We start from the raw sequence: 13,223 nt of genomic DNA, 5'->3' as shown, positions 1-13,223 counted from the left end.
ATTTTAGAATGAATTCTTGTTTTCTTGGTTTGAATCAGTAGGTGTATGGGTCAAGGTACCACTAATATCTTGCCACTAGCCCACTACAAAGCTAACGAATATCTAGATCTAATACAATTGCATGAGTATTTCAATTGAGCGTGCATCCCGTTATGCCGTCTACTGATCGTGACCGATGATGATCACTGGTTCTAATCTCAAATCTGGAACAATTCATTCGTTTCCTAAAGAGTCAGCTAGCTTATAATCCATACTGGAAAAACAACTTCATATGCTTGCATAATTTAAACCATACATTCTATGCATACGTAAATTTAGTTGCTTTGTATGTCACATGACTAAATCAAATGTAGATTTTGAACAGAAAAACATGCTCAAAATACAATGATTGCTTTGAATCAAATGCAAATGGGAAGACAAGATACCAGTAAAGAGTATGATGTATTCTTTAAAATAACATGGTTTATAATTTTCAGGCCTTCTAGAAACTAACAATGCTTAAGAAAGGTACCACTAGTTCACCAGCTAATGGCATCCCTTTTTTTTTTTTTTTGAGGAAACTAAATGGCATCCATTATCCACCCATCACCTGTTGGTGGCTAATTGAATAATATGAAACACAAACAGTGAATTTTAAAATTTTATCTTGGAGCATATGTATCTGTACAGGAGCATATTCCATTATTCTTTCACGCCACACAAATGGCAACACTGCCATTGCTGTAACCCCAGGAACATCTGCGAACCAATGCACGTTTCCATCACCGGCAGCCTCCTTTTGAGAATTTAACTCCATTAATCACGGTGTCGGTAAGATACATGACCACCGATGACCAGGGTACGCAGAGTAAAAGGCCCAGAAGGAAAACATTCAGTCAACCTGTCATGTGATAAGAACAGACGACGGTTTCTTGAAGCTGGAGCCACTTGCTTTATTCAAAGATGTGGTCGCCCTATCCCTTGAAACAGCAGTGCCTAAAACAAATTCTGAAGAATTTGATTGTTGATTATTTTCACTCTGGTCTGATCTGACCCAGATTTTTATGAGGCCCTCGCGGCAGATGGTGAGAATCGATTCATTGGTGAACACCAGACCAGAGAGGGGATCGGCATGTACTCGGTGGGAAACAAGGGGTGAGAGCTTCGGCACATCTCGCATCCTTGGAGAAGGTTGAAGAACACCTATTGGAAGGCATGCGTTGTCCCAATGTGCAGAAGGGCTTCCACTGCTAAATGTCGGCGAGCCACTTGAAGGATGACGTAGCGGGACAACAATCTCATCCAGTGCAAGGTCCCACAGAAGCAGTTGGGTGTCCTAAGAGTATGTAACAGTGAAAATATATGGCAGCAATAAATCATGTTGAGCAAGCAAAACGGCAAAATTTATCTAATGTCTATAACAACTCTTCATGTTCAAAACAAAAATATGACAGGAAAAGTAACCTTCAATACTTAAGTTTACTAACATATAAGCAGCTCTTACGTGTGCTCTTGAAAAATAAAAGCATGTTGAATAGTTCAATGCCTTTAAACAAGTATAACAGTAGAGTGCAGGAACATGGCCACAGCTGTTTAAAATTAGGTCTACCAAGAATCCAGCAAGAAAGGAAGAAATGGAAAGAGGTATTTTAATTATCAGGAGGACATATCACTATGCTCTGTAGTCTGTACATTTATTTACAGTTAGAAGTTGAGAAATCAAGCACGCACAGCACCGGTACTGCTTAGTTACAATTAATGCATGATTTCAACATATAGTATGTACTGTAGAAGTTCAAACTATAGTTCCAGTTAGACAAACTTCCCATACCTGACCAACAGAACCAAAGCGATAGACATTTTCTCCTGTTCCATCAGAATTCGGTGGGGACCAATATGAATCAAAAGCAACTCCACTAACCTGCCAACAGAAAAATAGACTTGCCGTCAACTTACAAGTTTTTGACGAGGAATATTAACAAAATTCAAGGTAGGTTAAGCTATTACCCAGGAATTATGCCCTTCGCCCCATGCAACTATCTTTCTATCATCCATGCTCCATACCTGCACAAGATCATCTTCACCACCTGTTAATAGATATTTGCCATCCGAGCTGTAAATACAGATCACATTATATTAGGCCAGAAGCTGAAATGCTCATTGTGCACCGTACACTCATATTTGACAAGTCCATATAAAGTGAGAAATAATTTGCATATGAAAAACCAGAGATCAGAGAACTAAAAGTATAGCACAGAAATGCATTAACTTATAGATAAACCAGATAGACCTATATGCTATTTTACCTTTAAAACTAGGTTACTTTTACATGGTACCAAGTTAAAGAAAGAAGACCATGATATAAAAAGATAATGCCACAACTCATAGGATAACCTTTATGTAATTACAACTAAACACAGTTAAATAGAGATCCAGACACTGAATGTGAGGCTATACAAAAAGACAAAAATTCTCCCTACACGCACAAAAGGACTATGGCAGATTGGAGTCAACCAGTAAATTGTTTGATGTTTCAGTAGCAACATAAGAAAGTTGAGGCTGAGGCGCACTCAGCGAAGGGGTTGCCAAGCAGAACAGCCATACTGGCCAGTACCACAACAAACCAAAGAAGCAGATATAGAAGTATAGAACACTAACACCATTTTTGCATGCTATAGTCAATACAGGCTGATTATTTGCTAAGCAACATGATTCAGGAAGACCTCAGAATAAAGAGTTCCAAGAATAAATGGGGCTACTAAAACCAAAGGGAACCAAAGAGTATGGATAGATAAATGAAAGAACTGAAATAACATGGCAAATGCATACATAGGGATAGAATGTCAAACCATTCAAAATGTACATGTCATTTATGCCTACCTCCACGTGCAACAAAGCAGAGCACCATAATAACTTCTCCCCCCAAATATTAGTTGTTCCTTTAAAAAATCAAAAACTCTCAAATAACCTACATATTGTTGGCTAATGTTAGTTCAATAAGATAAAAAAAGATAACTGTTGAATCATATGATGAGTAAATAAAACTATCAATTCATTTAGGGTAAAGCAAGTACCATCTCTCCCAACAGTCGCCAAGTACACGCCATCTGGTGAAAAGGAAATGGCATTGATCGAACCTTGAGATATATGCCATCTGGCAATTGGGTTGCTCTGTAATGTTGTTGGTGACATATAACCCAAATTAATTATAGTACCCAATTATCAAGTACCATCATATTTCATATTCTAGATGATCTAAACTCATATAATCAAATGTTATGAGCAAGGACTATTTTTAATATATTAGAAAATATACTAATAAAACTACTTCCAGGATTCATCATACATGGTGTACTCGGCTTCTATAGGATGACTATCAGAGCCTCAGTGGTGGCTGGTATATGCCAGTGAAGTCCTTGTAGCAAAAGAACCTCAACATCTAGTGATAAAAAAAAACACTACTCCAAACAAAAATCTATGCAGGTGGAAGGTAGTATAAGTGCATAGTATTGGAGCCAATAACATGATACCAAAGAAAACTCTGAAATGCATGTAAATCAAATTAATCAATCAATAAAAAACTAGTGGTTCTTAAAGACTATTTAGCATTCCTGATCAGACACTTAAGCATCTGTGATCTTTTAAACACTTGGGATTCATGTCAGTGACTTCTAAATGATAGGAAAATATTATGTGGTAGCTACCACTATTTAGCAACTTACATTGCTATTTGCATGCTTTAAGTAAGAGGAAGTGTAAGAGTGTTCATTGGTCGAAGGTCATTTTCAAGTTACAATGATGCACAGAAGAATAGCTAAAACATTGGCCAGCCCACAAATTCATGCCGATAGTCAAAAGAACAAGTGTACAATGTTACCTCATATTAAAGCATCTAGCTCACCAAAGTAATGCAGTCTAGGCAAGCAGAAACAGAAGCACTTAAAATACCTTACTTGACTTTGCATGAGAAACCGTGAACTGGGATTGATCCTTCAAAGCTGGAAACATACAATCTGTGCTCCCATCCTTGTTCTGAATACAAAGAAATATAGACCATCACTTCAGAAAACAACCAAAACAAAGTCAGAGTAATTATTATCAAATTTTATGACAATCAGCTGCTCACTTTATCATACACATACAGATTTCCATCAGAATGGCTAACAGCAAAAATGCCTTCACGCTCAGGCACCCATGCAACAGATGTGCACCGGCTGCAAGATATTAATGTTGTTAATTGAAGAACTAAGTTAAATAAACAGAGTAAGATAGGCATCTACATGGATCACAAAAAAAGAGCTTTGCTTACATTGCAGCAATGCTAAAATTAATACAGCTATTTCACTGGCAGCCTCGAAAATAAAGCTCATAAAAAGAAACACAGTTCCAGAGAAGCCAGTAAAAAGTCTGCTACTTCACTTCTCTTTTATTTCACTTGTATAGACATTTAAGGATCAAAGCCAGGCACCATTTGAAACCATATGACGAGCACACAAAGAATTAGATCGCTCTTCCATCTCTAAAATATGACGACTTTTAGATGACAAACTCACAAAAGCAAGCATTAGATTCCAAGCATTGCTGGAGCACATATTTATGTGAATGTTTGGAGTAGAAAACTCTAATAGTGTTTGAAAAAATAGAATGCTTGGAGAAACCTGTTGAGGGCAAGTAACTTTGCTAGCTGCTAAATTTTGCCTTCTGTCTGCAACTTAAAGCCATGTGACTACATTAAGGAAAGTGATGGGTTCTTGTTTCTATATGATCCGACATGTACCTCAGTATTTGTGCTACCTCTATTATGGTAACGAGAGGAACAGTGGATACAAGGGTAGGATAGGGAAGATCTCCCTCTAATCCCAGGCTTCTCCCGTAGACTTGAGGCTCTGATCGATGCCAAGGGCAGATCGCCCTCTAATCACCAGGCTTCTCCAGCCGAGAAGAGGTTCTGATCTAACCATCTGGGCAAAAGCCCTTCACCGAATTTTTCTTGCTTCCTTCCAATGATGTGCGGCTGCCCCTTTATATAGAGAGGGGAAATTACAATCCAATACAACTCCAAATCCTAACTTACTTAATTTATCTCTAGCTGAATTGGAAACTGATCAAACTCTAAAAAACTAGACTTGCCTAAGCTAACTTGACTCTTTCCATAACAACCTCGATTAGAGATTTTATATGCTAAATTGCAAGATAGTGATATAGACAAATAAGCAATCTTAAATATTTATGGACTATGTCAATACAAATCAGACTAGAGCAAATAAACTCAAAATATCATATATGTCATTTGGATTTAAAACATGCCTGCCATTGGGTGTTACATCTTTATCACCCTTATTGTAATGTTGGGCTGCAACAGGCTTCCTCCCAGGATCTTGTAACTGTTGCCTCAGTGACATTGAATAGACTGCACGACAGACACACAAACCAAAATAAAGAGGTTTCATCTTTATACATAGCCCTTTGCCCCTTTGAAGCATAAAACGATACAAGCTAACGACTCCACTAACCATCCCCTGATCCCATCCCAATGATCAGGTCATGCCCCTCTTTGGCTTCTGGGTCAAATGCGTGGCATAATGGGTTTGAGTTGCTGAAATGGATGGACTTTATTGGATCCTAGTGCAAGTAACCAGCTGATCAGAAAAATGCAAGAAACCAAAAAATTATGTTTAGCTTGCATACAATAAAAAAACGAAGACCTTATCATGGGAATTGAGGTCACTGATGAATAGTGTATCAGCAGCATTGAAGATGATGTATGAACCCTTGCCATCATAATTTGCCACCCCTTGAGATCCACCAAGGCCTATAGATGTACCAAGGCCACCTCCTATACGGCTGCTTCCAGAAACAGCCCGGCTTACTCCATTGCCCCCAGCAAAGCTAAGTGCCCTGCTACCATTCCCAGTGCCCAGCAGCCTTGCTGCTGCAGATCGCATCCCACTGCTGGAGCTTGGTGTTGACGGCGTGGAGCCCTGTTCAGTAGGCTTCGCCTTCAGGCACGCCACTGTCAACTGTGGCAATGAAAACCAACTATCATTACAAATTTGTTTTCAGAACTAAAAAGATAAGTCACACAATGGACCAGATCAACACACACGCTTATCATCCAAATCATAAAAATCCTCAATTTATGACAGAATTGAGAAAAAAAACCACCCTAAGTTATCCATACTTCGTCACTAAATAGTTAACTTGAACTAACACTAAAACCAAGCAAAATTCAAATTTTACTGAGCATCCTACAAAACTAACAGCTAAGCTAAACTGCCTAATAAGCAAGCTAACGCCAACGCAAATCCTACTCTGGAGCATTCAGCACAGATATCGAAGGACACGGTGTTTACCTAAAATTTGCTCTACGCACATCCTGAATCCAATCGAAATCCCATTAGCACTACAAATTATCCGAAAGTATCCACTAGAATGACCCAATTTACCATACTATCGGCCACCCACCAGAGCCACCTAGATCCCCTAGAAGCGGCGGCGGCGGCATCCGTACCTGCGAGACGGTCTTCCCGCCGTGGCTGTAGTGCAGCAAGGCGGAGTGCGTCTTCTCGTACTGCAGCTTGTACCTCCCCTCGGGCGTCTTGAAGTAGGTCTTCAGCCCCGCCGCGGCGCCGCCCCCCGGCCCAGGCGCCGCTGGCGGAGCACCCGCCATACCAGGCGCCACCTCCGCCCGCTTTACTTCCACCCACCCGGCGATCGGCTCCCGCAACGCAACCCTACCAGGCTACCACCGCTACCTCCGCCGCTCATTCATACGGCCGCCGCTGCGGCCGCCGGTTGCTGGTCCGTGGAGAAGGGAGTCGCGGAGGCGGAGAAGGATCCAGGCGGGGAGGAGGAGACGAGGAGCTGTGGCTGGCTTGCTCGATTTGGGAGAAGAGTCCGAGACGACGGAGACGAAGAGAAGAAATGTGGCTTTGTGTAATTTGGGAGAGGAAAAAAATAATTAAAAAAGCAGCGATTGTTACGAAATCTTTATTTACATGGATGACCACAACACTTGTACAATCAAAGCTGAACCCTTTTGTGTAATTCACTTTCTCCCTCGTATGGCTATATATACAGAGGACCTTATACGTATTGGAAAATAAGAATGGGAATATCTAATTTTATCTCTTCCTTTCCTTTATTCTACAATCTTGTATCACTTTTTAATAGTCAATAAGTAGTTATTATATAGAAAAAATTACAAAAACTCACCCACAAGCTAAGGGATTTTCAAATACCCACATATATCTCACTTTCTTACAGTCTAATACCTACAAGTTTTATGTGTTTTCAAATACCCCTTATACTTGTTGACCAATCGATAGAGTTATCGCATAGCCTCGCAAGTGATTTGATTTGTCTCTAATAAGTTTGTCAAGTTTTCTCATAGTTTGTGAAGTTCACCATCCAAACCGAACCCATTTTCCTCGAGTTTGGGTATCATCGTTGTACTACGTGATTCTCCTACTCAGGCGAGTTTTGGCACAATTATTCATGTATGAGCATCTCTCGCACCTCATCATGGTATGTAGGATGAGTCGAGTGACGCTGGATACCAAATGATAACTATATTTGATGAGTTCATGGTTCCTTCGAATACGATCAATATCGTCAATAATTCTTAAATCATACAAAGTCCAATTATAAGAGCACGTGCACGACAATTAGACTACCGGGTAAACTAGTTTCTCGTTGTTCATGCTTTCTTGGATGGATTCCTACTAAATTATTGTGATATTTTATTTCTTAGGAACGTGGAAGAAGCATCATAAATTTACCCGTACATCACCTCTCGAAGCCCAAGTCTACTTGAACTCGAGGCTGAGCTCGAGGTCGTAGTCGTAGTCGAGTCCCAGGACAGCACATTAGTAAAACGAGCATAACTCTCTCATACGAAGTCCGTTTTAATCAAACTTAGACATTCTGAAAAGCTTACGACGGGTCCTTTCCAATGCATATGAGCTCGACCAAATATTCCTTATAGTTTAGTCAAAGTCAAAGAAATAAAGTGTTGCGTCACCGTATCGAACCCTGTTGGGTCTTGTAATCGTGTCGGGGTCAGAGTCCAGGTTGTGCACACCTCTTTCCACGACTGTATAACCCTAAGTCGATCTCCTTACGTCCCTCCTATATATACACAGTAGCCATCGTAGTTTAGGCTCGGATTTAGCTTAGATTATTCTGTTTTAGACAGATTCGTCATTTATCGATTTGTTGAACCCTAACTTGAGTACTTCATTAGTAATTAGCAACATTCAGATTGCATCTACCTGTTCTTGCTTGTGCTCTTGATTCGCTTGCAGAAAAATCCTTCTTTGCGAGGTCAACCGCGTCTTGGCACGGTTGATAACCACGGAGTAGTGGTGTAGTGGTTGCGAGGGTTCTCGATCTATTCTGTTTGGAGCCTTTGGATCATCAATGTCGAAGCTCCACCAATCAACTTATCATATTACCTTTCGGAAGATCAGGTAAACGCACATCAAGTGGTATCAGAGCCTCAGTTACCCGTTAGGTAATCTCAGTTATCACTTTGTTTCGTCGTTTTCCATTATCTAGAGTCCAGAAAATTACCCCATAAAAATATTTAGATCTTAGTTTTTCTGCTATCCAAACTACTTTGTGTCTTCGCAATTTTGCTTTCAATATTCGCGTTATTGAGTTTGAGTTCATCGTCGGTGTCTTTGTTGTTGGTCGAGTTATCGTGATCTAGTTTCTAGTGTCGAGTCTTGCTGTTTAGTCGTCGTATATCTCGGTCAGCCCTTGTTTGCTATAGCCGAGATTGTGTATCTACTCGAGTTCGACCACTAGTCGAGTCGACCATCAAGTCATGTTCGACCACTAGTCGCTTTAACCATCTACTCGAGTTCGACCACTAGTCGAGTCGACCATCAAGTTGTGTTCGACCACTAGTCCGGTTTAACCATCTATTCGAGTTCGACCACTGGCCGAGTCGACCATCAACTCGTGTTCGACCACTAGTCGAGTCGACCATCTACTCAGGTTCGATCACTAGTCGCTCCGATCACCCACTCGGGGTTCTGACTAGTCATTTCAGCCATCCTTTCAGGGATTGACCACCTAGTCAGATTCAACTATCCACTCATTTTTGCCTCCACAACCTAGTCGGAGTCTATCTATTCTAGTTGCTCTCGGACACCCTATGTACTCATCATATCGAGCATTATCCGACAAAGTTCGAGTATCACTCGATAGTCCAAACAGAGGTAGCCAAATTTCAGAGAGAGAGTATTTTTTATTACCTTTATACCCCTGCTCTCCGAAAAAAGTTTGTGACCCACATATCTCACTGGTCTTAGAAAAGACAGTAGAAGAGTTTTTGAGTTTATGTCATATTCGCAAAAAGAAAAAGCAAAGAGTGCAAAAAAAAAGCGAAGAGTGCAAAAAAAAGAGAGATAATTCAAAAAAAATGGAGAATCAGTTTGCATTGTGAATTTTGTTCCATTATGCTTGTGTCTGTTATAGTTTTCAGTTTGCTTGAGCTAGTTCTAGGAACGTGTTCAGGCTAGCAATTGTGACAAGTATTGTGGACTTTTTATTCATTTTTGCTAATCTAATTTCAATTATTGACATTCTTTGCTACTAAATATTGCCTATCTAAGCTACATCTTCTCTCGATCAGAATGATTTCTCCCCTTGCAACTACCTCACTCATACCCGATAAGGTATCACGAACCAACCACTGGTTGTACCACTGCGGTGATTGGTAAGAACACTTGCAAGAGCGTGGTAAGATGCTTGAGAGTGTGTGACTCCACCTCCACCACCTAGTAGCCGATAGGGATAATTTATCTTTCGTTATTTTCTATCTTCAACTAACCATGGTAGGAGAAGCATCGGATGCGAAAGAGTGTGTTTTGAGAGAAGAACTCACAATGTTGTTGGATGATCATCGACAAACTATTAATGACGACATTGACAAGAAGCTTAAGGGAACCAATACCGCATTGCAACGACTCAATAAAAGCATTGCAATGCTCAATACACACTTTGATCGATTGATTAATCCACCACCGAACAATGGTCGAGTGGATCCTCATGGTGTAGCATATGAACAGGAGGAGTCCATCGCGGATGATAAAATTTAGAGACAAGAACGCGACACCTTTGATGAACGATAAATGAACCAATTGAACTTCAACCGTCAAGGTATGAGAGGTTATAATTTTCAGCAACATAACCCACATATTAATGATGATCCATTTGCTAAGGTTAAGTTTACTATACCATCTTTTGAGGGTGCTTATGATACTAAAATATATTTAGATTGAGAGATGACGGTAGAACAGAAGTTTAATGCTCATTTAGTTCCTGAAGTGCATAGAATTAGGCAAGTCACTAGTGAATTTAAAAATTTTGTAATCATCTGGTGGAATAGGGTATGCATCGACGGATTAGCTCCTACTACTTGGAATGCTTTAAAGGTTACTATGCGTAACAGATTTGTTCCACCCATTTTTAAACGTGATTTGCGTAAGAAATTACAGCGCTTAAACCAAGATGATAGATCCGTAGAAGAATATTATCAGGAGCTACAAATTAGTATGTTGCATTGTGATATTATTGAGGATGAAGATGCTGCAATGACACGTTTTTATGGAGGGTTAAGGCGTGAAATTCAAGACATGGTTGATTACAAATAATACAATAGTGTTCCTAGATTGTTCCAACTTGCATGTCTAGCAGAAAAAGAATTGCAGAGACGACAACAACGGCCAAGGAGCAATTTTGGAAGCACGACCACTTCAAAATCAGTACCGGGACAAGTCAAAATAGCCCCATGTTCAGCTATACGGTCTGCTGCCCCCTTTTCGAGTAGGGCGCGTTTAGCAATACCTTCGACACCGTCGCATGCTCCCAAGTTAAGCAAATCCGTAAGTGTGTAGGGTCCAACCAAGAGCTCTTCTTCGGTTACTTCTACAGGTCGATCGACCGGGATTGTATGCCACCGATGCAAAGGAATGAGCCACGTCATGAAGGATTACCTAAGCCAGCGAGCGTACATTATAATAGAAGACAGTGGATATATAAGTGCTAGTGATATTGAGGATGAATATGCTCTTGCAGTTAATCGTGCAGGTGATGAGGATGGTCGTGAGACGAATATCGACCATGAGGAAGTGTTCGATGCCACTGCCACGGAGAATTATAGAACACTCATTGTGCAGCAAGTGTTAAGCACTCAAATGGAGCAAGCGGAACAGCTACAACGCCACAATTTGTTTCAGATGTTCCTCATAGTCGATGATTATCGTGTTCGAGTCATTATTAATGGAGGAAGCTACAACAACTTGGTAAGTTCAGATATGATCAAGAAGCTTACCTTGCCGACAAGAAACCATCCCCACTCATATCATATTCAATTTTTCAATAACAGTGGTAAGTTGAAGATAATACAAACAGCTAGGATGCATTTTCTATTGGTTCATACTATGATTGTGCTGATTTCGATGTAGTTCCCATGCAAGCATGCTCTCTTTTGTTAGGACGATCATGGGAGTTTGATACTAATGCAACATATCATGGTAGAAGTAATAAGTACACTCTTATGCATAAAGGAAAGAAAATAACTTTCGTACCTTTAACCCTTGCTAAAATTGTAAAATATGAACAAGAGATAGCTGAAAATAAGAGAAAAGAGTTTGAGAATGAATCTGAAAATCAGCAAGTAGCGGAAAAGTTTTTCCACCCAAAAAGTAGAAAGCAATAACAACTTCTAAGTCCGATAGAATTAGATTAAAAGGGTGTGTTATGCTCGCTACTAAATCTGACCTTGCTGAAATTTGTGATAATGAGCTGCCATGCTATGCCTTGATATGCAAAGATACTTTAGTTTCACTCGAGAATATATCTAGTTTTTTGCCTCCTGTTGTTGCTAATCTTTTGCAGCAGTTTGTGGATGTATTTCCAGCAGAGGTACCCTCGGGATTACCAACTATTCGAGGGATTGAACATCAAATTAATTTGATTCCGGGAGTAACTTTGCCAAATCGTGCTACATATAGGACCAACCTAGAATTGACTAAGGAAATTTAGCGATAAGTCTAAGACCTTTTGGACCGTAGGTATGTACGAGAAAGTCTTAGCCCTGGTGTTGTTCCTGTTCTTTTGGTTTCTAAGAAAGACGGTAGTTGGCGTATGTGTGTTGATTGTAGAACCATCAATAATATTACTATAAAATATTATCACCCTATCCTTAGGTTAGATGATATGCTTGATGAGTTGAGTGGTTCTATAATTTTCACTAAAATCGACTTGCGAAGTGGATGCCATCAAATTAGGATGAAACTTGTAGATGAATGAAAAACTGCTTTTAAAACTAAGTTTGGCTTGTATGATTGGTTAGTAATGCCTTTTGATTAACTAATGCACCTAGTACTTTCATACGATTGATAAACGAAGTTTTATGTGTTTTCATTGGGAGATTTATGGTGGTTTATTTTGATAACATCTTGATTTACAACAAGTCATATGAACTACACTTTGATCACTTACGTGCTATTTTTAACACTTTGAGAGATGCACGTTTGTTTGGTAGCCTCGAAAAATGCACCTTTTGCACGGATCGAGTCTCTTTTCTTGGCTATGTTATTACTCCACAGGGAATAGAGGTGGATGAAGCAAAAATCGAAGCTAAAAAGAGCTGACCAACCCCTAAGAATGTTACTCAAGTGAGAAACTTTCATGGTCTTGCGGGTTTCTATCGATGATTTGTATGAGATTTCAGCACCATTATTGCTCTATTAAACGAGTTGACAAAGAAATGAGTAGTGAGAAACCAAGATCAAATGTGTCTTGGTTTTCTTGTGATGAGCGATTGACATTGTCATTTATTTGGTTTGATGATCTTCGGTTTTGCATGAGCTTTGATGTGATTTGAATTGATTTGAGATTTCATTTGAGCATAATGATTATGGACTAATTGGAATTGAAGTTGGAGATACGTGTTTGCTTGTCTCATGGTGTGCGGGTGATGGATGCAACTTGGCGGTCGACGGCGGAATGATCGGGGCCAAACGGAGTGCTTGGTGGCAGACGATCAAGGAGGCCGGGCGGAGTCAAGGGTGATCCTAGCTGAACACGTGGAGGTCAAGCAAAGCATTGAAGGCGGATGGAGACGGCGTGTTGACAAAGTCAAGCGAAGGGGATGCCGGTGCAAGTGACAAGACGGCCTGAGGGATCGGGAGCGGGAGAGACTTACCGGCGGTCAGGATCGCATGACG

The 13,223-nt window shown here is 40.2% G+C and overlaps 1 protein-coding gene across 1 annotated transcript; it reads right to left on the bottom strand.

The window, feature by feature from the left end:
• Positions 1-627: 627 nt before the first annotated feature.
• On the bottom strand, positions 628-6,930 carry LOC133904757 (probable catabolite repression protein creC). The gene is made up of 11 exons (XM_062346285.1): positions 6,491-6,930; positions 5,685-5,999; positions 5,493-5,601; positions 5,287-5,389; positions 4,106-4,193; positions 3,928-4,011; positions 3,054-3,150; positions 2,860-2,947; positions 1,987-2,092; positions 1,811-1,900; positions 628-1,315 (listed from the first exon to the last, which is right to left on the bottom strand). Exons 1-11 carry the CDS (start codon positions 6,647-6,649, stop codon positions 884-886), a joined length of 1,671 nt encoding a protein of 556 aa, XP_062202269.1. The 5' UTR covers positions 6,650-6,930; the 3' UTR covers positions 628-883.
• Positions 6,931-13,223: the final 6,293 nt, after the last annotated feature.

Source organism: Phragmites australis, chromosome 22, assembly GCF_958298935.1.
Source record: "Phragmites australis chromosome 22, lpPhrAust1.1, whole genome shotgun sequence".
NCBI lineage: Eukaryota > Viridiplantae > Streptophyta > Magnoliopsida > Poales > Poaceae > Phragmites > Phragmites australis.
The sequence above is the reverse complement of the archived record's forward strand: the minus strand, read 5'-3'. Positions and strand labels throughout refer to the sequence as shown.